Below are 23,000 nucleotides of genomic sequence, written 5' to 3' on the forward strand. Positions count from 1 at the left end.
GTCACTCCCCCCACCTGTCCACATATATACTTAAGAATCTTAATCAAAATGGGGCAGAGCGCTATTTTCAGATCTTAGCAACCACCCCCCTATTGTGTTTGTGCTTACGTCCCTGGGTTTGTCGGATCTGTATATACTTAGTCTCTCTGTTAGGATCAATCTACCATTTCCACTTGACCATGGGTAGTGGATCATGGAGGAGAGTATAGCAAAACAGACCTTATGTTGACAGCTTCAGGAAGCTTCTTAGCTTCAGAGATGATTATCTCAGGCTAAAGAGTTTACTCTGTCAGCAGCTAGTGCTTTCTTAGCAAAGGCTGTGGAGGATTTGGGGTGGGGAATAAAGTAGCAGAGTAGCCAACGGACCTTGTGTTGACAGATAGCCGCAAAGGCTCAGGACACGGAGAACTGGCTGCGGCGTCAACAGCGCGTGCTAGCAGCCAAAAACCGTGAACTGGCCAACGTGCGTCAGGAGCTGGAAGCCTGGCTGAGACGCAAGGATCGCGCTCCGCCGGTTAACCAATACTCCGCCTCCGTAATGACCATGACCCTTAGATTGCAGGTCAGCGCTCGTTGTGGCAAGGGTAGAAAAGTGTATGCTGCCCAGACCTCACTGCTTCAAGTCTCTCTCCCCTTTTCCTCTCTTCCTCTCTCCATGCTACCTCCCCCCCCCCCCCCCCCCCCCCTCAGACATTCACCCATCCTTGTGGTGACCTTGGTTTGATGCGGCTAAATTAAATTATTCCAGCTTTAGAATTGTGTATGCTGCCCAGACCTCAGTGCTTAAAGTCTCTCTCCCCCTTCCTCCCATATCCTACCTTGACCCCCCTCCCTTCCCCTCCCTCCTTTCTTTATTCTCTTCCAGTGGTAACCTTGGTTTGATTGGGCTAGATAAGAACTCCTTGGTGCTAAATTATCCCATTGCAGTACAGTGGACGCCGCTTAATAAAACCGCGGTTAATAGAGCCAGCCGCTTATAAAAGCCGATTTCAGACGGTCCGGATTTATCACTATATCTTATGGATTAGAAAAAGCCGGTTAATAAAACCAACCCGCCGCTTATTAAAGCCAGTTTTCTCAGAGATATCACGTAGTTTGTGACTAACACTCACATTATCTTGTTCTAATGTGGAAGACGACCAACAAACAAACACTCTTAAAATCGTTCTTCTCTGCCGAGTAATGATTCGTGACGGTGACAGTGAAATTATTGATGTACCGAAGTGATCAAAGTAAACGTACATGTACATAATTAAAACAAAAGTTCAACATCCTTCGTGAAGTTTTGTTTAGATTCAAACAAGTGTAAATGACGAAAGAAAGTGACTGAGTGACGAAAACAAAAAAAGATTTTTTTTCTCGAAAATGACGTATTCCTGGACCGCCGGTTAATAAATCCGCCGCTTATTAAAGCCATTTTTCGTCGGTCCAGAAGTGGCTTTATTAAGCGGCGACCACTGTATCAGGATTGTGTATGTTGCCTTGACCTCACTGCAGTCTCCATCATGCCACGTCCCACCTGTCTCCTCCCCTCCCCCTCACCCCTACCCATCCCTTCCTTGTTGTTACCCTGGTTGGATGGGACAAAAGCAGGGGAAATGGTTTGGTCGTAAATAATTATTTCAGCTTTGCGGTATCAAAATTGTGTATGCCGCCTAGACCTCACCGCTTCAAGACTTGTCTCCCCCCTTCCTCACTACTTCTCTCCCCTTCCATACCACCCTCACAAACCCCTCCCTGTGGTTACCTTGGTTTGGTAGGAGAAAAGCGGGAAACTTAGTTCCTTGGTGGTAAAGGATCCCATGTTTGCAGTATCTGAATGTGGTGCACTCTTCTCAACGTGCAGGAACAAAAGTATCAGCCAAACTTGTTTTTTTAATCTCTGTGGGTTTTCTTACAGATTCATTTGCTGTTTATTATCACTATTGTCTTTTTTTTTTTTTTAAGTTTTATGGTGGTAGTACAGTGTATATAGACTATTATAGTATGTAGTTTGAACTGGTCCTCACAAGATTTGTTTTTTTCACAATCATTTCATTGTTTAAAATATAGTTCAGAGATTTCTCGAAGTGGAAGTAGCTATCAACAGATTTGTAATGTGTTTTGTATTAAAAGCAAGGAGCTGAAGTGTTTACGCTAGAATGGTTAGATAACACAGATAAACCAAGTCCTCTTTTTCTTGCCGGTAACCTGTAACCTGTTTTGCACTATTAACCAACCAACACACTTACCTGTGGTTTCCTGACTTTATCTTGTGAAGTGAACAGTAACATCCAGACATTGGACTCCTTAAACTTACAATAGCTAACTAAATTAATACTGTATTGAAAACTTTTTAACTCAAAATGCAGACTTTTGGTGTTTATTTGTAATGCGTATTTGTATATTTGTCTTTTTCTTTGAGATAGCTAGCTGAAAAAAATTTCCTGGATGATCTTTTGCCACACATTTTCATTTGCCACACATTTTCCAGAAAAGTGAACTTCTGTGTCACACCTAGCATTCCTTGTAGCACAGTTCCATTCTGTCCATTCCCATTCAGGAAAAAGAACTCCTCATCACCTCTCTAAAGCGAGAACTAATGGAAGCCAAGGACCTGTTAGCGGAGACAGAAAGATCCAACGCCGAGATCGCCTCAAGCTCCGGATCCCAGTCTCTCTCGCCTCAGACCCAGCAGCAGATTCATCACCTGCGATCGGAGCTGAGGCGAGCCAGAGCAGCGCTGGCGACCATGCAGGAGCGCAGTGGGTCGGAGAGTGAGGGCGGAGAGGAGATGGAAGACAAGGATCGCGTGCAGAAGATGGAAGCAGAGCTCACACTGCTGAGGTCCTCTGTCGGCATGTCTGCCCAGGACTTTGCCAGGGTGAGTGGGTGGAGAGGAGAGGGATGAGGTTGTGATGATGGTGTTGAAATTTGATGCAGACCAGAGTGTTCTGGCTGTATCAAGCGCTGGAAGTCTGTTAAGGTCCTAGTTTAAAGGGCAGCTGTCGGGTTGCCTGGCCTCAAAAATGCGCGGAGTCGCGTGCAAACACGCGTTTAAGAGTTTTCCGAGTTGGTTCAACTAAAGACTGTTGATTTGGTCCAGAAGAAGATACTTTTATCATTAGTTTGAAACCATGAAAATGAGTGAAACTTTCTGCTAGTTCTCACAATCCGCAAGAAAACGAAGCAGTTGGCAGGCCGAAACGACTCAAAATCCGCGATCGACAACTCTGTCAGCACAAGAAGAGACGCCGCAGCGTTAGCCTGGCAGTGACGTCATCCGAGGAACCCGATAAGGCCGCTGCGAAGTTTACAGTACAATGCAGAGTACAGCTGGGCATCTGTAATGCTGTACGCGTGATTGATTCTTGAACAAAGTAAAGTATTAGGGTGGTGGTATCTTCTCAGGACCCATGTTCCCATCTTCTCTTCTTTGATCTGACCAACTGCAACCTTCACAAGTTATTTCTAAAGTGGTTCACATGCTGTTGCTACTCCCCCAGTCCACCCGGTTAAACCATAAAGTTGCTCAACCACAGACCCTCGTGTCCCTGGTCAGCAGACACTTTACACTGAAGAAGGTCCGCTTGAGGTGTCACGCCAATTACCGTGTACGTGTGAGGTACTGAATTCAAGACAAAAACCAACTCTGTCAGTGGGAAAATCTAGGAAAGAGATAATGACAATACCTCTTCAGTTACTCACTCAAGTAGGTAGACGAGATAAGACAAAGGGAAGAGAGACGAAGACAAAGATGAAACAGTGGATCTAGTGTGGAAAATGGGGGAGGGGGGTTCGGCCGCAAAAAAATCAAAGATGAATTTGTCAAACTGTGATTGTGATGGTTATCGTGTGTGTGTGTGTGTGTGTGATAACACGTATATGTGTGTGTGTGATAACACGTATGTGTGTGTGTGATAACACGTATGTGTGTGTGTGATAACACGTATGTGTGTGTGTGTGATTACACGTGTGTGTGTGTGTGATTACACGTGTGTGTGTGTGTGTGTGTATGTGTGTGATTACATGTGTGTGTCTGTGTGTGAGTGTGTTTGTGTGTGTGTGTGTTTGTGTCCCTCGACGCGAGACATTATAATGCCAATAAGTTGAACAAAAACAGGGTTCAAGTGGGAACACCTGAACAAAAGCAGGAGGGGGACGGAAGACACTTTATAAACTCCGTTTTTTTACTGCGACATTTTGGCCTGGGAGAAGACACCCCATCCTAAGTTTCTCTTCACCTACCCGTGAAGTATGCTTTAGGGCTTGACTAGACAACCCGATTGCGCTCACTACACGGTATAAAGAGAGCGCCGTTCAACCCGGCCGATTCCTCGGCTGACGTCACGCGTCCAAGGGAAGTAATTTTCGAGCGGGCTGCATTGACTCAGCCAAGAATGCAAACTTTCTTCGATTAAAGACTTTGTAGCATGTCTAAAATCTTCGGACTTGTGTTATCAAGCTGTTAAAATCACCAAGTAACTTTTAAGTATAGTTTCAGTTACATGAGACCTCATTCTGATGAACAGATTTTGAGAGCCACAACCCAACAGCTGCCCTTTAATTGGCATGTCTGCCCAGAACTTTGCCAGGGTGGGTACTGTGGGGTTTGAGTTTTGGTTATGATGATGGTGTTGCTGCAAACTGATTCGGAACTGAGTACAGTAAAACCTGCGAGCAAAGGATGCTCTTGGGGAGTCTTGCCACTGTCCTTTGTAGCAAGGTGTCCTTTCTTATGAATATGAATGCGCCAACATTTTTTTTTAGAAAAAAAACCCAACAGTCACTGATTCTTTTTTGCCACAGTGATTATTAAAACTTAAAGTTTTGAAGCCCTCAAGGTTTTGTTCAAAGAAAAGGAGAGAGAGAGGGAGAGAGACAGAGACAGAGACAGAGAGAGAGAGAGGTGCAATCGGTTTCTTATCTGAAGCAATGGGCCATTCACTGGAAGATTCTTTGATCGGGCTGTTGAAAACCACTCGAAGAGTTCTTCGTTCAACTCATCATAGGTTGTTTTTCTTCTCTTAACACATTTTGCCGTCGATCTGGCACCGGAGTCCCACTGACTGAGAATTTGTGTTCGATCAGCTTTTATGTTGGAAATTTGAGTTTTTCCGCAATTCAGTTCATCAGCAACTTTTTGAGTGGTCTTTATGACATCGACTCTCTCTTCTAAAGTCAAAATTTTTCGTTTTGGCATGATGAAACGAAGACGAAGGATGAGACGAAGATGCATCACAGTACAGAAAGTAGAAACCGAAATGTTTGTGAGTTCACGGCATCGACCAATGAGCGTGCACCATACAACAATCAACTTCTTTCAAGTGCTGTCATTGGTTTACAAAATAAGCTTCTCGCGCGTTCACATCGCCAGCGAGATTGTAATTGCAGAACCAAGATGGCGGACCAGCGTCTGCTAAAAGCTGTCTGCTTCAAGGGTTTGTCCGTTGTTGACAAGTAACGAACCCAATCGGGACCAAAAAAGGGTGTCCGCGTCCGCGCCTTTAAGGTGTTCGCTCTTTTAAGGTGTTTTTGAGAGTAAAATACATCCGTCCTCTCTTGAATTGTCCGTTATGCAAAGGTGTCCGCCGAAATAAGGGTCCGCTGGATGCAGGTTTTACTGTACTCTCACCATGACAAGCACTGGGAAATTAGAGCTAAGGCTGATGGGGTCCCTGGCTAACATGTCTGCCAAAAAAAACACACACAAAAACAAAACAAAGCTAGATTGGTTCATTTGAATATTCTACATTGTATTTTGTTTATTCTTGCACAACCTTTTCTCTCCCACAGAAAGTGCAAGAACTACGTGAAGAGCTGTCAGAAGAACACCAGCGACATGTCCGCGACATTCAGGAAGCTGCTCGTCAGGATCTGGAAATCAAACTGCGAGAGCTGCAGGCGCAGCACGACCATGAGATGCAGCAGACGCAGCAGCTGCACCGGCGCCGCATGCAGCAAGCCCTTGAGCAGCAGCAGCAGGAGTTGGAGAAGCAGCACAAGACAGAGGTCAACGAGATGAGGGTTAAACACCAGCAGGAGATTGATCGTCTGCGTGATGAGGAGTTGGGTGAGTGGTGGCAAAGAGCAGTGTAGAAGAAATTGAAATTAAGTTTCCATGTGCTGTTGCGAAGGCAGTGTGCACTTTGAGATCAAAGTTCCAGAGTAATCTGAATTTATTTAATGTGATTCTAGGCTGATTCATCTCCCTTCTCATGTAACACACTAGGCATTGGTCAAGTGTGGCAGTACGGACTTAGAAACTGTGTAAGAGTAATATGTTAAAAACTGGGAAGAGAAACTTTGAGCTTAGCTTACAAACTGGTGAGATTGGGCATGTCATTAAATGCCATAGAAGCTACACTTTAGATGCTCCGTTTTCCCTGCAAGAATAATGCAAAACCTCTTGTAGAAGTCTCTCATAGGCGCACACTCAGACCTGTGTTGACGGTTTTTAGCCTCACTGTCTGACGCCTCAGTGGCCCAGCGGCTGCATGCAGACATCTCAGCCACCCAGCAGATGGACCAGCGCATTATCGGAGCACTGGCCGCTGATGACACCCACTCTCAGGTCTTCCCTACTGAACTCCAGGTAGGTCAAAATCATAAGCAAATGATGCCAGGGCGACGACAAGATGCAAGACATCAAAATGTGAACAACAGATGCAATCTTCATATACCTTTGATAAGAACCACAAAATAAAATCAAAACTTGACTGAATATAAAAAGTGACTTTCATTTTATCACTTTAAGTGGTTCAGGTTATCTGCTAGTTTGATCACAGTGTTATCTGTGAGACCGAGACCATTCTTGAGATGATGAACTACTGTATACATCATACATAATTATACCTGATTTTGAGTTAAACTGGGGGGTGGTGTGGGGTAACATTGAAATGATCCACAAGGACAAACTGATATTGACGAAACTGGAAAATAGGCACGTCTTTATCAGTTTGACACCAAACTTTCAATGGAAAATGATGTGGAAAACGCTCACCCTCTGCATTTTAAAACCTGTTACGGTACTTGCTTGCTCCACAGGCTTTGCTGGACCGACTGCGGGAGGCAGGGGAGCACATTCTGTCCGTTTCCGAGCTGGACTTCCTGAAGCGACACCTGAGCCCGAGTCGGGACGTTCCTGATGACGTGTTACAAGGAGCGTGGGAAGGGGAGAAACTCTCGCTGGTCAAGATCATCGAAGCTCTCAAACAACTGCTCAGCCAGGCTGACCGCGCCGGTGCTGGTGTAAGTTGCTGTCCTCCCTTATTTAGATGTTGTTTATGTTGTTTTTAGGATCAAATAAGAAGGGCGGTAAATAGAGACACAGGGAGTGCGAGTTCATTGGAACAGTCTCCTGGCTCTCAACACATTACGAAGGATTCCTGTTTATTTTTATTTTGAAATTGCTGTACACATATTTGAATGTCACGGTAAATTTTGCCAAACAATTAGATTGGAAAGGAGAAAGGTATTAATGAAGACTGATATATTTAGACCTGAGCCTATTTTTGGTTTGTTTGTTTGTTTGTTTGCTTAACGCCCAGCCGACCACGAAGGGCCATATCAGGGCGGTGCTGCTTTGACATTTAACGTGCGCCACACACAAGACAGAAGTCGCAGCACAGGCTTCATGTCTCACCCAGTCACATTATTCTGACACCGGACCAACCAGTCCTAGCACTAACCCCATAATGCCAGACGCCAGGCGGAGCAGCCACTAGATTGCCAATTTTAAAGTCTTAGGTATGGCCCGGTCTGGGTTCGAACCCACGACCTCCCGATCACGGGGCGGACGCCTTACCACTAGGCCAACCGCGCCAGTCCTATTTTTGATGGAAGTGTCCAGGCTGTTTGATGTTAGTCTCTGACTTTAACAGTATACAGCCTGGAAGTTTCTAACATGTTTGATTGCATCGGTGACTGTGTGGACAGGTGGATGAAGCCAGTGAAGACTGGCGCTCTGACCTGGTCCACGCCTTGGTGGCGGTCTACAAACAAGAACGTCTGGGGCTGGAGGCAGAGCTACACACGCTGCGACTGCAACACCCCGGCCAGGATCACGTCAACACCATCACAAACTTTGACAACCGCCTGCAGGAACAGGTTTGTTTAGCATTATGGTGCAGCGTCTTTTTCGGTAGAAATTGCCAAGTGATAAAATTGCACACTTACATTTTGAAGTGTAGTTCCTAGCTATGGTTGGGTCTTGAATTTTTGTTGTCCTGAAATAATGAAGTGTTACTTGACTCAGTATGAATAAGATCGAAGTCTTAAACTTATTCTGGGTGACCTAATTATGACTTTGCCCCTCATCAGTAAGTTTTGACTTCACTCTGCTAAACATTGACATCTCCTCTATCAGTCTACAAAGTTCGTAGTTGAAGTCTCAGTGAATTTAGCTACTCTGCTTTCACATTCCAGAAAACAGCAGAGTTTTAAATGGGTAAATTTTATCTTCAGGAGCGGTTTGGTGTATTTAGCTACTCTTCTTTCACATTCCAGTAAACATTTGAAGCATTATTCATTTTTAAAGGGAAAACTTTATTTTCAGGAGCGGCTCCATCAAACAGGGCTTGATGCCATACTGCGTGAGGAGCGACAGTCGCTGCTGACGGAAGTGGAAAGTCTGCAGTCGCGACTGTCACAGCAGAGACAGGAGGTGCAAGACCTTCGCTCACAGATGGCCGAGTCCCTCGCACAACAGGAGGAGAACTCTTCTAACAAGACATGGAAGCTGCAAAGAGAAGGTGAGGCTACTGCTGCAGGGTTGTTGTTTTTCCCGAGTAATTTTCAACAAGGGTAGCATAGTCTACAAAGAGGACAATGTTTAACGCAGATGACCTACTTGGGTACCTGTGGCCATGCCTGTTGACACTTTAATGGACTCTTTTTACCCATCAGTCAGTTCTGACTTGTCAGTGAAAAATGGTCTACATTGTGATTGCAGTGCAAGTGTTGGATTACAAGCTACAGCAAGAGAAGGTGATCGAGGAAGACCTGAGAAAAGGGTTAGAAGCTGAGCGACGTCGTGTGGCAGAACTTTCGTCAGAGCTTTCACGCGACAAAGGCACGCTCATCTCGGTGCAGTCGGAGCTTCAGTCCACTCAGCTACATCTCGCTCGCACAAAGGATGCGCTGGAGAGAGAGCAGAATAGATTTACGTCCGTCACGTAAGTCGAGTTTCAGTGTTCCACTGTGTTTTCTATGTGTAAACGACTCTGTGGGTCTGTTTCAGCGTTTGGTGCGTGTGGTTGTGTTTGTTTTGTCTGTGTATTCTGTAGTGTTAAATGTTGTTGTTGTTAATTTACTTGTTTTCTTCCGCTCACAACTGTCTGCCAACATTGCCTGGATTTTCTTACTTTGTTTTTGTTTTCAGTAGAACAATTTTACTGACTGACTTGAAGTTTGAGGAATAATTTGGTTATTCTTTTGGTATAATCTGTAAAGTAGAAATGCTTTTTTTGTGTGGTAACACTGGTTTTTTTGTTGTTTGTTTGTCTGTCTCATGTCATTTTGTTTGCTTACAGTGGGTGTGTTTTCCAGTCTGGTTGGTTGTGTTTGTGTGAGGTTTTTTATTCTTTCTTATCTTTTTCTACATGGACGTTTTTATGTTTTCAGTAGATGAAGTTTCTGATTTGACTGGGAGGTATTTTCCTATAATTCTTAAAAAAAAAGCCATCTCTTCTCCCGTCCCATTTCTTGTAGAGATTTATTTTTATTTTCATTTGATAACACTTCTCCCTGTGTCCCACTGACTGCAGTCAAACTCAGAAAGAAGAGAAGAACAACCTGAGGTAGGTTTTAACTACATGCCTGCTGCAGAACTGACAACTTGTTTGTTATCAGACACTTGTCTGTTTTTCTCATGATTTCTGCTTATCCTTGTCTGTGTGTGAGCGACAGACTAAGGGCAATGCTCACTTTTTTGCTGTGGCTGATGAGTGGAAACACACTCTGTGTGTCTCTGTTCTGTCTTTGGAGTGCTGAGTGGTGCTGGAATTTTGATCTGGTTTTGTTTTTGTTTTGATTGAATATTAATTTGATTACCGAGTGTGGTGTTACTCATGGATGGCAGTAATGCTGTGGCTTTTATTTGTTCATACTTCCCCATTCTGGTTGTATGTGGTGGTGGAAGTCTTTGGTTTGGTTCTTATTTTATGCCCTTTTTTTTTCAATGTATTGTGAATTTTTTGATAGCTCTATACATGTATTGTGAAAGAGAGGGTTTAGGTTTGTATGTGTCCGAGTTTTATTTTGTAACGACTCCATCTCTATCTGACTCGCTCTCTTTTCTCTCTCTCTCTCTCTCTCTCTCTCTCTCTCTCTCTCTCTCTCTCTCTCTCTCTCTCTCTCTCTCTCTCTCTCTCTCTCTCTCTCTCTCTCTCTCTCTCTCTCTCTCTCTCTCTCTCTCTCTCTCTCTCTCTCTCTCTCTCTCTCTCTCTCTCTCATCTGCTATTATTAGGGATCAGAATTTTTTTTGGTCATTCTGTACTCTCTACAGGCGAGATTGGAGCTCTAGTCTGTGAGTTCTCTCCTCCTTCCTCTGCACGCCTTACCTCCCTTTGTCGTGATTTGTGAAAGTGCGAGCTTGGAGTTGGATGCATGAGACTATTCTCTAATTGTGTTTCTTGCCTGTTTTTTTTTTGTCATGGATGATTAGATGTGGGTTAAAACTAGAAGGACATCAGTCAAATACAGGTTGAAGAAGAGACTGTCAGATAGAACATCGAGACTGCAAGACAAAACTCAAGAGACTGCTAGACAAAACTTAGAAACTGCCGGATAGAACATGGAGGCTGCAAGACAAAAGCAGAAATTGTGAGATAAAACATAGAGACTGTAAGACAGAACTTACAGACAAAATACGCTAGTGCCATACAATTCAAAGAGACTGCCAGACAAAACATAGGATAAATGGAAGAAGTTTGGGGATGTGCATTTTAATTGAATGGACTTTGTAGCTGGCATGCAGAGTTTGGTTTTTATAGTATGCTTCTTTATGTTAGATGCAAGATCAAGGGTTTTCAATTCCACTGTTGGTAAAGGCATGAGATTGTTTGATATTGATTCCAGAATGTTGACTTTTTAAAATGATTTTTTGATTTAATACTCAGTTTTAGTTGAGCTCTCCACACACAAAAAAGAAAAAAAGACTGCCGGACATTAGAAAATGTGAGATGCAAGAAGTACATCTTAGCTTAAGTATGCTTTGATCATTTGTATGGTGTTTTTGCACCCCATACCCAAACATCAGCAGACATCACTACCCCGAAGACATCCCCCTCCACTGAATTCCCCCTCCCTTCCCCAGTCACATCCCCTCAAAAAGAGTTAAATTTGTGCTCTCAAATAGAGACAGACAGACAAACACATGCACATGCATACACACACACACTGGCATACACACATACACACACATATGCAAACACGCACACACAATCACACACACACACACACACACACACACACACACACCACACACAACACACACACAAACACACACACCACACACGCACACGCACACACACACACACACACACACACCACACACACGCACGCACGCACACACACACACACACACACACACACACACACACACACACACAAACCACACAAACCACACACACACACACACACACACACACACACACACACACACACACACACACACACACACACACACACCTCTGAAATGTAGACATGAAATGCCATAGCTGGTGTTATGTTGGGCTGAAGAGAGATGTGTTGGATGTATGGTGTGAAAGTAACTCAGATTGTGCAGCTCTCAATGTGCTGTTGCCCCAAACCATTCCATCCTAATGCTGCTTGAGTCAGTGAAGCAGCTCTCAATGTGCTGTTGCCCCAAACCATTCCATCCTAATGCTGCTTGAGTCAGTGAAGCAGCTCTCAATGTGCTGTTGCCCCAAACCATTCCATCCTAATGCTGCTTGAGTCAGTGAAGCAGCTCTCAATGTGCTGTTGCCCCAAACCATTCCATCCTAATGCTGCTTGAGTCAGTGAAGCAGCTCTCAATGTGCTGTTGCCCCAAACCATTCCATCCTAATGCTGCTTGAGTCAGTGAAGGGTGACAGTTTGCTCTGCATAAGTTTTTTGTGCTCTGGTAAAATTGTTGGTTTTACCTACACCTTTCACGCTGCCATGTCAGTTTCAATATGCTTCTTTGAACTGTCAATGTTTTTTTTATGTTTTTTCATCTTACTGTTACCTGACCCTGCCACCAATTTAAGTGTACATGTATATACTTTTAAAGAACACATACCCATCAACCTGTACACCACCCCCCCCCCCCCCCCCCCCACAAGTCTTCCCTTTCTCATGGACAATTCAGCTGAAGTGGAATCTTTTTTGCCATTTTATCATTTCTGAAACACATTTATTTTTTAATGAGGCAACAGTATTTATTACATTGATTCCCACCCCCCGCGGGTTAGGGGGAAGAATTTACCCGATGCTCCCCAGCATGTCGTAAGAGGCGACTAACGGATTCTGTTTCTTCTTTTACCCTTGTTAAGTGTTTCTTGTATAGAATATAGTCAATGTTTGTAAAGATTTTAGTCAAGCAGTATGTAAGAAATGTTAAGTCCTTTGTACTGGAAACTTGCATTCTCCCAGTAAGGTCATATATTGTACTACGTTGCAAGCCCCTGGAGCAATTTTTTGATTAGTGCTTTTGTGAACAAGAAACAATTAACAAGTGGCTCTATCCCATCCCCCCCCCTTTCCCCGTCGCGATATAACCTTGAACGGTTGAAAACGACGTTAAACACCAAATAAAGAAAGAAAGAAAGAACATTGATTCCCAACCTCTGCAATATGTTAACTTCCCCAAATGCCTGTATCCGCCCTCTTGTCCAGTCCTTTATCCGCCCTCTTGTCCAGTCCTTCAATACACCTATACTTAAACAGAGTCAACCATATATATTCTGACCATCAAGTTTAACTTTACTGTTCTATTTCTCAGATAGCAAATGTACAGAATGTTGACTTTGTGTCCCATAATCTGATGGCAGGACATTTGTTTCTGGCAATATCATGGTTATATTTTCTGGTACACGTTTTCAATACTGTATAAGGTTAATTTTGTTGAACAGTGAAATGTGCTGGCTGAGATTGATGTTTTTCGTGAATTTGTATGTTCATTGAAGCAGAACATTTTAAATGCTACAAAGAAAGTTATAAGAACTAACATTGGGTGGTTTTTAGTTACGGTGATGCTCATCGTTTGGTTCAGCTAAACCACAATGTGATTTGATTATCTTTTTTTTAACTTGGAAATGGCTTTTTTTCCCAGAAATTTAACAAAAACTCTTAACAATAACTAGGTTATTTGACACTTTTCTATTTATTCAAGTACTCCATGTTCACCTTTTTACTGATAACTAAACAAATAAAATAAAGTTTTTGTTTTTGAAAATTTTTGAAAATTATGTTAGGGAAAGGAGAAATGTTTGTGGGGGAGATGAAAATAATCAACAGAATGTTAACTTTTTTTTTTTATATATATAATCAGGCAGTTGACCAAATGACCATAGTTTTGGCATATCTAGGTGGAACTTGTTCCATTACACACTGTACAAAATGAAGGAGGTAGAGCAGACTGTGAGTTCAAGCAAAAATGTTTTTCTTGCACAGAGATGCGTTGGAAGAAGAGCGTGAGAAGAACAGCCACCTGGCAGAGAAGGTGGAAACACTACGCAGACATCACAACAGTATGGAGTCGGACGTCAGTCGCTCAGAGGCCCTCCGGCGCGAAAGGGAGAATGCAGACAGCAGGTTTATCAAGGTAGGATATGTTTGTGCTGTACAAATTACTTGAGTTCTGGAGCTTGCTTTGTCTCCATATCAGCAGTCGAGGCTGAGTTGCTTGCATCAATGTGCAGACATGGGATTCTTCCGTAAATTTACGGAATTCCGTAAATTTTTAGGCTCCAGGGATCATTCTTGAGATTCGTGCAAATCCACTGAGAAAATTTGGGGGTATATGTAGCCTAGGTATAGACCCAAGTTTTTTGGCCGGTCCGCTGATCGCGACGCTCCATTCCATACTATTCTTGAACGGTTGGTTCCTAAAACGGTCAGACTGTTGCTGGTCGATCCGTATGGGAACGCGCTCTTTGTCTCCTACAGTCACCGTTTCAACGTAGCTATCGGGGATTCAGTATAAGCATTCCGTATGAGAATGATTCGGCGCCATTTTTACATCGCTTCGAGCCACCTGCCAAAATGATGAGGAAGCTAAAGCGAGACGAAACCGTTCTAGCCCGGGAAATTGACCAGCAGAAGTACAAGAAAAATCTCTGGAGATTCGACTGGCTCGATGAAGTTGTATCATTGAGCTGGAAAGACGAGAAAGGCCAGAAGACACAAGACGTGAAAGTTGGCGATGCTTTTGCTAAAATCAACTTGCCGTGGACTCTGACAAACTATTTTCTACTCATGGAAAACAGTTCTGCTTTAATTCAAGGTGAGGTAAAAAAAAAAAATCAATTTTCTTTCATATGTTTCCCTGCTGTTTGAATTGTTGTTATTGCCATTGATATAGAAGCTCTATGATTAAGCTGAAATATACATTTCAGGGCCATTTTTGTGTGTCTAAAACACTAAAAACCTTCAGCTTTTGGGGGCGAAGCCCCCAGACCCCGACCAGGGGCGTTGCCCCTGGACCCTACTGGGGGCCTTCTGCGGCCCCCAGACCCCCACCTTCTTTTTCCTTAATTATCACTTTTTCTGAATCCCATGTCTGAATGTGTTATTGGTAGGTCTGTATGTATGTTTTCTGAGCAGAGTTAGGCGTTGTTTTGCAAGAAGGTGCAGCACAAAGCTTGAATTGCTTTTTTGTTGTCGGTGGGTTTTTTGGGTTTTTTTGTGTGTGAGTTGCACACTTTTGGGTGAGATTGGATAAGTGTTTACCACCTTCTTTTTTGGAGGGGAAGTCTCTGCTTAAACTACAAACTACTGTAATAGAGCAGACGTTGCTATCACCACACAAAATAGTATCTTACTATGGCAACTGTCCAGAAAATGATACCTTCACCTACACTCCAAGAACTGCAAGTCATCGTACCATCACAACTCTCTGTACTGTATCCCTTTACCTACCTTTCAGGGAAGGGCCGGATTGGCACCCTGGTTAGAGCACTTGCCTCTCATGCTGGCGGTCGTCGTGGGTTCGAACCCCACCCGGGGCGAATACAAACACCCAATTTTTCAGAGCACTCTCCAGTCCACCAAGCTGGAAATGGGTATCCTGAATCTAGCCGGGAAGGCAAATGCTGCAATGGAGAGGAGTGGGCACCGCCCTCAGAAAGCTGGCCCGAGAGTAGTGGAGTTCTCTAACATCTTACTCCCCTACCACCAAAACTTGTTATGGGCCTACCTTTACCTTGACCTTTTCCTTTCAGGAACTGCAGGCAGAGCTGGCAGTGGAGCGAGAACAGCTGAACCAGGCCGTGGAGGTGGCAGAGGAGGAGCGGAGACAGCGCAAACAGCTGGAGGCGGAGATGGAGACGGAGCAGCAGCAGACGGAGGTGGTGAGCAAAGAGCTGGAGAAGCTCCGGCATCAGACCAAGAGGGCTCTGGACTCCGAGACCACCAAGCTCTCCGACATGCAGAGGTAGGGGCACAAACCTAAAACGGATGCTCTGGGAATGTTCCAAAATGAAGACTTAAAAACCAAGAGAACATTTGGTGGAATGCATTACAAAACATTCATTGAGTAGGAGCCGAGTTTTCATCACTGAGCTTTTCTTATTGTGTGACGTGTTACAGAAAATAAGAAATTTCAGTGTCCTGTAGCATTATAAATCCTCCCCCACCTTAACCCTGCCCCCACCACCACCAATTCATTTGACTCTCCCTCCTTTGTAGATCCTGCATTTTCAGGTTGTCTGCTCATTGAATACCTCCATTTTAAGACTCCTTCCAAAATATAAATGAGACTGTCTAGAAGACGAATCACTTTCTGGTGCCTCTGTGCAAATCTAGGTACACATTTATAGTTTTACAGGCTGAGATTTTCATCAGTACAGGTTGGTAAATATGTGCACCTGGGAGACGCAGAACAATGATTTTCTTGTTTGTATGCACAGAGTGTGGCAGCAAGACCAGGAGCGTTTGCTGGCTGAGCGAGACTCCACCATACAACAACAGTCTGCCAACATCAGGCAGCTCCACCAACAGGTAGGGAGGACCTACATGATACTCAACCTATCTCCCCTCTGCATGTATACACAGATGGTCTGAGTGAAAATAGGTGTAGCTTCATTAACAAGCTGTTGTTTTCACATCTCTACTGCATGATAGCAGGAACCAGCATGTTTGGTCATGACTGCAGTGCAGCAGAGACTTTTCTATCAAATTAACTTTATTATCTCAAATCTGAGAAATTACGTATCCATCAGATGCTCATTCTGCCAATAGAGAACTGATTTGCTCGTGTGGAAAGCAGAATGAATTTGTTGATGAAGAAAATTCAGTGATTTAGTGGCCCTCACTAGTCCTACCAAAAAACTAACAAACAAGACATCTACTGATAAAAGTGTAAGCCAGATATCGTTGCTAGAGGTTAGAAGTCATCAGTGCATAGCATATGAGCGATGTAACAGCTTCTCGTCAAAATCAGAGGAAAAGAAAGGACTTGATGATGTTATCTTCATGCTGTTTGGCAGATTGTCTTGTGTAATGCACATTTCATTAAATGTTACTATTTTCAAATGCAGAAACTGCTTGAGCAAGATGAGCTTTCATTAGTGAAATGTGTGTTTCACCAAATCCACCCTGTGTCCGATGTGTCTGAAAACACCTCCGTGCGGAGGGGTTTTGCAGCCAGCGTAGTGAAGATAAAGAGGGAAAATTTTCTCGGCTCGCGCGGCAGCAAGCAGGATGCAAAAGCTGCAGGGCACATTGTTGTAATGTATAATCTTTATACTGTTGGCTTTCATCAGTGAAATGTGTGTTTCACCAAACAGCGCTGTTTCCAGGTGCAAAAGCTGCAGGGCAAGGTGAGCTCTCTGAAGCAAGAGGTGGAGACAGAGCGACAGAAGGGAGACAGCCTTGCCGCCCTCATGGACAGAGAGCGCCAACAGCTGCAAGCCGTGCGCGACCAAGAGCAAGCCAACGCCAACCAACTCAGGCATGACCTTCAGCACGCCAAGGTAGCTAAACGTTTTATCACCTCTTAAGCCTGTCCTTAACTGAGACCGAAGTCTTCATACCCAAAAACCAGCTGTTATGGTGAAGTACTTTGTCCCCTTCTTTGCTTTGCAAGTTTTGACAAACGAAGTGTGGCCGTTATGAAACAAACACACATTTGCAAACAGACACACCAGAAAAAGCAGTAAAAGTTTGCAAGCATTTTTTTTTTCCAATCCCAAATGACCATTATTTGAAAGCCAATTTACTTCTTGATTTGGCAGATTTAGGGATCAGCTTTTTGACTCACATGCGAAGCAAAAGTGAGTCTATGTACTCACCCGAGTCGTCCGTCCGTCCGTCCGGACGTCCGTCCGGAAAACTTTAACGTTGGATATTTCTTGGACACTATTCAGTCTATCAGTACCAAATTTGGCAAGATGGTGTATGATGACAAGGCCCCAAAAAACATACATAGCATCTTGACCTTGCTTCAAGGTCAAGGTCGCAGGGGCCATAAATGTTGTCTAAAAAACAGCTATTTTTCACATTTTTCCCATTTTCTCTGAAGTTTTTGAGATTGAATACCTCACCTATATATGATATATAGGGCAAAGTAAGCCCCATCTTTTGATACCAGTTTGGTTTACCTTGCTTCAAGGTCAAGGTCACAGGAGCTCTTCAAAGTTGGATTGTATACATATTTTGAAGTGACCTTGACCCTGAACTATGGAAGATAACTGTTTCAAACTTAAAAATTATGTGGGGCACATGTTATGCTTCCATCATGAGACACATTTGGTCACATATGATCAAGGTCAAGGTCACTTTGACCCTTATGAAATGTGACCAAAATAAGGTAGTGAACCACTAAAAGTGACCATATCTCATGGTAGAAAGAGCCAATAAGCACCATTGTACTTCCTATGTCTTGAATTAACAGCTTTGTGTTGCATGACCTTGGATGACCTTGACCTGTCAAGGTCACATGTATTTTGGTAGGAAAAATGTGTAAAGCAGTTCTTAGTGTATGATGTCATTGCTAGGTTTAGTTATTTGACCTTGACCCTGAAGGTCATGTAAAGGTCAAGGTCAAGCATGTGAGTCGTATGGGCTTTGCCCTTCTTGTTTGTGAGTTAAGAACAGAAAGATTCGAATTATGGATTGTGCTTGCTTGGCTTTTGTTTTTGGTGTGCTTTGAGCTGCTCCTGATTCCGAGTCGGAGAAGAAACCAAACACAAGACAATCTTTTTCTTCCCACAGACGGAGGCCGGAGAAGCTCGTCGTCACTTGGAGCTGGAGAAATCTCGTGGTGACAACATGCGTATGGAACTGGAGCGAGTGCAGTCTGAGATGCGAGCGCTAACTCAGCATGCAGGAGCCACTGAGCAGCAGCTGGAGAACGAGCACAGCAGCACATGGAACAAGCTGCGAGTCGCTCAGCGAGACAGGGACGATATGCAGGTCAAAGTGGTGAGTTTACTGTTTCTTCTTCTTATGTTGTTATGGTTTCAATCTTTGCAGGATTGAGGACAAACTTTAGGTGTTGGCCTATTCCTGTTGCTGCAACTTATGAAAGATAAAATTTTGAACATACTCACACACGCGCCCGGACACTTACATGCGCACACTTACACACACACACACCCACACACACACACACACACACACACACACACACACACACATACACGCACACACACACACACACACTCTCATACACACACAAATGCTCTCTTTCCCTCCCTCCCTCTCTCTTTCTCTCACACACACACACACACACACTCTCTCTCTCTTTCTCTTTCTCTCTCAAACACACACACACACATGCATGCACTGCTCGTGTGTTGCTGACGCAGTGATATCAGTTGAGAGACGCTGCAAACATTTCACCATATGATAAAAATGTCATGATGGATGATGTTGTTGCAGCACGAGTTGGAACTGGAGCTCGACAGACTGCAGGACAAGCTGCAGGACCTGGAGCTAGAGTTGGACCGATCACGTCAGCGTGAGATCGAGGCTAAACATGACCTTGAGCGCCACAAGCTCTACCCTTCCGCCAGCCCTCGCAGTGCCCCTGTCACGCCCGTATGTCTTGCTTTTTTTTGTCCCTTTGTGTGTGTGTGTGTGTGTGTGTGTGTGTGTGTGTGTGTGTGTGTGTGTGTGTGTGTGTGAACATGTGTGTGTGTGTGTGTGTGAACATTGTGTGTGTGTGTGTGTGTGCATGTGTGTGTGTGTGTGTGTGAACATGTGTGCGTGTGTTTGTCCAGGTGTATGTGTGATGCTTTTTGGTTGATTTTGTTTTTGTTAGTTTCTTTATTTCTCCTGAGTCCTTTTTCTCTGTGGGGTTATATATTTTTCATGTTCAATACTTGCACATATCCCAAAGAAAAACATAATTGCTTTGCAATTTTATTGAAATTCAAGCAATGAATTATGATATGAACGATGATTTCCAATCACACAGAGTGTTTTAGTTATTCTCAAGGGATGCGCAGCAACATTTTCTTTTCTTCTTACCATCTTTCTTTTTTCCTTTTCAATAAAACATTTCTACTTTTGACTGTCTGAAGGGAACAACTGATACAGAGCTATAGTCCCTCCACTTCAGTCACCCTATTGCTTTGCTCATTTTATAATGAAAGTCTTGATTTTTTCTGTAACAGAGGGGAACAACAGACGCACAGCTCCAATCACGGCTGAACGGTTTCTGCCGGAAGCTGCAGGGCGTGGGCCAGCGACTTCAGACCCTGACCCTACAACAGCGTGACCACAACAACTCGGCCACCGCACACAGTGATGCCTCTAGCAGAGAGAGATCAGCAGTGGACGGTTTGATGGCAGAGTTGCAGGACCTTCAGAAGAAAATGACTCCTGGGGTGGATCAGGTGAGACTTTCAGCTCAGGTTTTGTGTGTCAGTGTGTGTTGTGGGGGGGGGGGGGGGGGGGGGTTGTGTCAGTGGGGGTTGTATGTGCTTATGGACTCATTGTTTGGTGTGTGGGGTTTTTCTTCTCTCATTTTATCTGATTAAAGATGTTGCCATGTTGACCCTACTCATGCTTTTCACTTTCCCCTAAAAAGAAATCTCGAAAAAAGAGAAGAAACCATATTACAAAATGCACAGACATACAGTGGACAACTTCAGAAACCTTTCTCTGCAGCAAAATGTTGAACACGAAATTCATATGCGCTTCCAATTCCATTCAATTGTGTTTGTTTATGACTGTAACATGGTGATAATAAATATTGTCTGTCAAAAAATAAAAGATCCGAGAAGGTAGAAAGTGTGTTGTAATTGCCCTGTATGCGTCTTACAGTGACAGTATGTTATGATTGGCCTGTATACGTCTGACAGTGTGTTGTAATTGCCCTGTATGCGTCTGACAGTGTGTTGTAATTGCCCTGTATGCATCTTACAGTGTGTTGTAATTGCCCTGTATGCGTCTGACAGTGTGTTGTAATTGCCCTGTATGCGTCTGACAGTGTGTTGTAATTGCCCTGTATGCATCTTACAGTGTGTTGTAATTGCCCTGTATGCGTCTGACAGTGTGTTGTAATTGCCCTGTATGCGTCTGACAGTGTGTTGTAATTGCCCTGTATGCGTCTGACAGTGTGTTGTAATTGCCCTGTATGCATCTTACAGTGACAGTATGTTATGATTGCCCTGTATGCATCTGACAGTGTGTTGTAATTGCCCTGTATGCATCTTACAGTGACATTGTGTTATGATTGCCCTGTATGCGTCTTACAGTGACAGTATGTTATGATTGCCCTGTATGCATCTGACAGTGTGTTGTAATTGCCATGTACGTCTGACAGTGTGTTGTAATTGCCCTGTATGTCTGACAGTGTGTTGTAACTGCCCTGTATGTCTGACAGTGTGTTGTAATCACCCTGTACGTCTGACAGTGTGTTGTAATCGCCCTGTACGTCTGACAGTGTGTTGTAACTGCCCTGTACGTCTGACAGTGTGTTGTAATTGCCCTGTACATGTGTGACAGTGTGTTGTAACTGCCCTGTACGTGTGTCAGTGTGTTGTAATTGCCCTGTACATGTGACAGTGTGTTGTAATCGCCCTGTACATGTGACAGTGTGTTGTAATCGCCCTGTACGTCTGTCAGTGTGTTGTAATCGCCCTGTACGTCTGACAGTGTATTGTAACTGCCCTGTACGTGTGTCAGGTTGATGGCGGGGGTCAAGCGGAATCCTCGAGACAGGAGACGGAAGAACTGCACGACACCATCAGACAGCTGACCAAGGAGAGGGAGGAGTTACAGCGTCGCTTACACCTGCTGGAGGACCAGGACAACGTCCGCACGTCTCGCTCCGCATGCTCACACAGACAGCCACAGGTAGGGTGCCTGTAGCTTGTCTTGCTTCAGTGGAACCCCCCTTTTAAGACCCCCTTTTAAGACCCCCCTTTTAAGACCCCCCTTTTAAGACCCCCCTTTTAAGACCTCAAAACTCTGAGAAAATCAGGTCTTCAAAAGAAGGGAGTCTTAAAATGGGGTTAAATTACCGTATTTGACGGATTACAAGACGCATCGTTTTATAAGCCGCATGCCCGACTTTTAACCAAAAAAATGGGACGAGCCACGTATAGGCCGCGTCACTATATTAGCCGCCGTCGAAAAAAATATAATCAGATCGTGTCAATCAATCAAAACAACCAGGCAAACGAAAGTACGGTATTTGGCGAAATCGGCTCCGAGAATAAACAAGTGAAACAAAGAAGAAAAGTGAAAAAGTTTGAAGAAAAATATCACACAAACAATTTGTAACCAACACACACATGTAGTCCCACCCGGAATAAGCTTTTTTGGGATGATTTACGACTTTCGCGCACATTTCGAGCAGACGAAAACACAACATGGCGGCTCTCGCTCCTCCAACTATCGCGAGACACAAAAAAAAACGAAATCTCGCGCGCGCGAGATCTTGATACATCCGGTGTTTCTCTGTACGCTATCTTGTCACGACGACTTGTTGACAAACGAAGATTCGCGAAAGAAAGAGAAAAGCGCCGAGTCTTGAGTAGAGAGCTAATAAAGTAGCGGTAATCGCTAATCGAGCGAAATGAAAATCCGCGGCGACTTCCATTAGGTGAATGCTATTCAAGTTTAGGGAACGTTTTAGCCGCATCTTTTTATAAGCCGCAATGCGATTTTTTTTTGAAAAAAAGTCGCGGCTTGTAGTCCGTCAAATACGGTACAGATGTTATGAACAGAAAATCTTTAAAAAAATCAAGGTCCTGAAAGGGGGAAGTGTTAAATTAGGGGGGGGGGGGGCCTTTAAAGGGGGGTTGCACTGTCCAGTTTAACCTGTCTTATAATAACCACTGAAGGGACAGCCGACCAAAAGGGGTTGTTATAGACAGGTGGTTGCAATGGAAAGTTGAATTTTGAGAGGTGGCCGATAGCGAATGTTTGACTGGAGTGAAATGATTCTTTCTTTCTTTCTTTATTTGGTGTTTAACGTCGTTTTCAACCGTTCAAGGTTATATCGCGACGGGGAAGGGGGGGGGGGGGGATGGGATTGAACCACTTGTTAATTGTTTCTTGTTCACAAAAGCACTAATCAAAAAATTGCTCCAGGGGCTTGCAACGTAGTACAATATATGACCTTACTGGGAGAATGCAAGTTTCCAGTACAAAAGACTTAACATTTCTTACATACTGCTTGACTAAAATCTTTACAAACATTGACTATATTCTATACAAGAAACACTTAACAAGGGTAAAAGGAGAAACAGAATCCGTTAGTCGCCTCTTACGACATGCTGGGGAGCATCGGGTAAATTCTTCCCCCTAACCCGCGGGGGGCAGTGAAATGATTCAAAATTGATCATGTAAGTATGAGT

The 23,000-nt window shown here is 43.9% G+C and overlaps 1 protein-coding gene across 7 annotated transcripts in view; it reads left to right on the forward strand.

Annotated features, from left to right (window-relative positions):
* The window catches only part of LOC138982865 (A-kinase anchor protein 9-like), a 160,855-nt gene that overhangs the window by 112,766 nt on the left and 25,089 nt on the right, over positions 1-23,000 (forward strand). For 4 of the 7 annotated variants that reach the window (XM_070356246.1, XM_070356250.1, XM_070356252.1 and 1 more), the window contains 18 exons: positions 380-562; positions 2,543-2,863; positions 5,776-6,052; positions 6,441-6,574; positions 7,027-7,230; positions 7,918-8,088; positions 8,537-8,732; positions 8,933-9,155; positions 9,747-9,779; positions 10,487-10,507; positions 13,639-13,789; positions 15,408-15,619; positions 16,095-16,185; positions 16,986-17,159; positions 18,400-18,609; positions 19,069-19,227; positions 19,806-20,027; positions 21,322-21,492. In XM_070356246.1, coding sequence (XP_070212347.1) covers positions 380-562; positions 2,543-2,863; positions 5,776-6,052; positions 6,441-6,574; positions 7,027-7,230; positions 7,918-8,088; positions 8,537-8,732; positions 8,933-9,155; positions 9,747-9,779; positions 10,487-10,507; positions 13,639-13,789; positions 15,408-15,619; positions 16,095-16,185; positions 16,986-17,159; positions 18,400-18,609; positions 19,069-19,227; positions 19,806-20,027; positions 21,322-21,492 — 3,153 coding nt within the window. The remainder of the gene's footprint in view (positions 1-379; positions 563-2,542; positions 2,864-5,775; positions 6,053-6,440; positions 6,575-7,026; positions 7,231-7,917; positions 8,089-8,536; positions 8,733-8,932; positions 9,156-9,746; positions 9,780-10,486; positions 10,508-13,638; positions 13,790-15,407; positions 15,620-16,094; positions 16,186-16,985; positions 17,160-18,399; positions 18,610-19,068; positions 19,228-19,805; positions 20,028-21,321; positions 21,493-23,000) is intronic. The other 3 variants (XM_070356247.1, XM_070356248.1, XM_070356249.1) reach the window with 3 other exon arrangements.

This window comes from Littorina saxatilis, linkage group LG12 (genome assembly GCF_037325665.1).
Source record: "Littorina saxatilis isolate snail1 linkage group LG12, US_GU_Lsax_2.0, whole genome shotgun sequence".
Lineage (NCBI taxonomy): Eukaryota > Metazoa > Mollusca > Gastropoda > Littorinimorpha > Littorinidae > Littorina > Littorina saxatilis.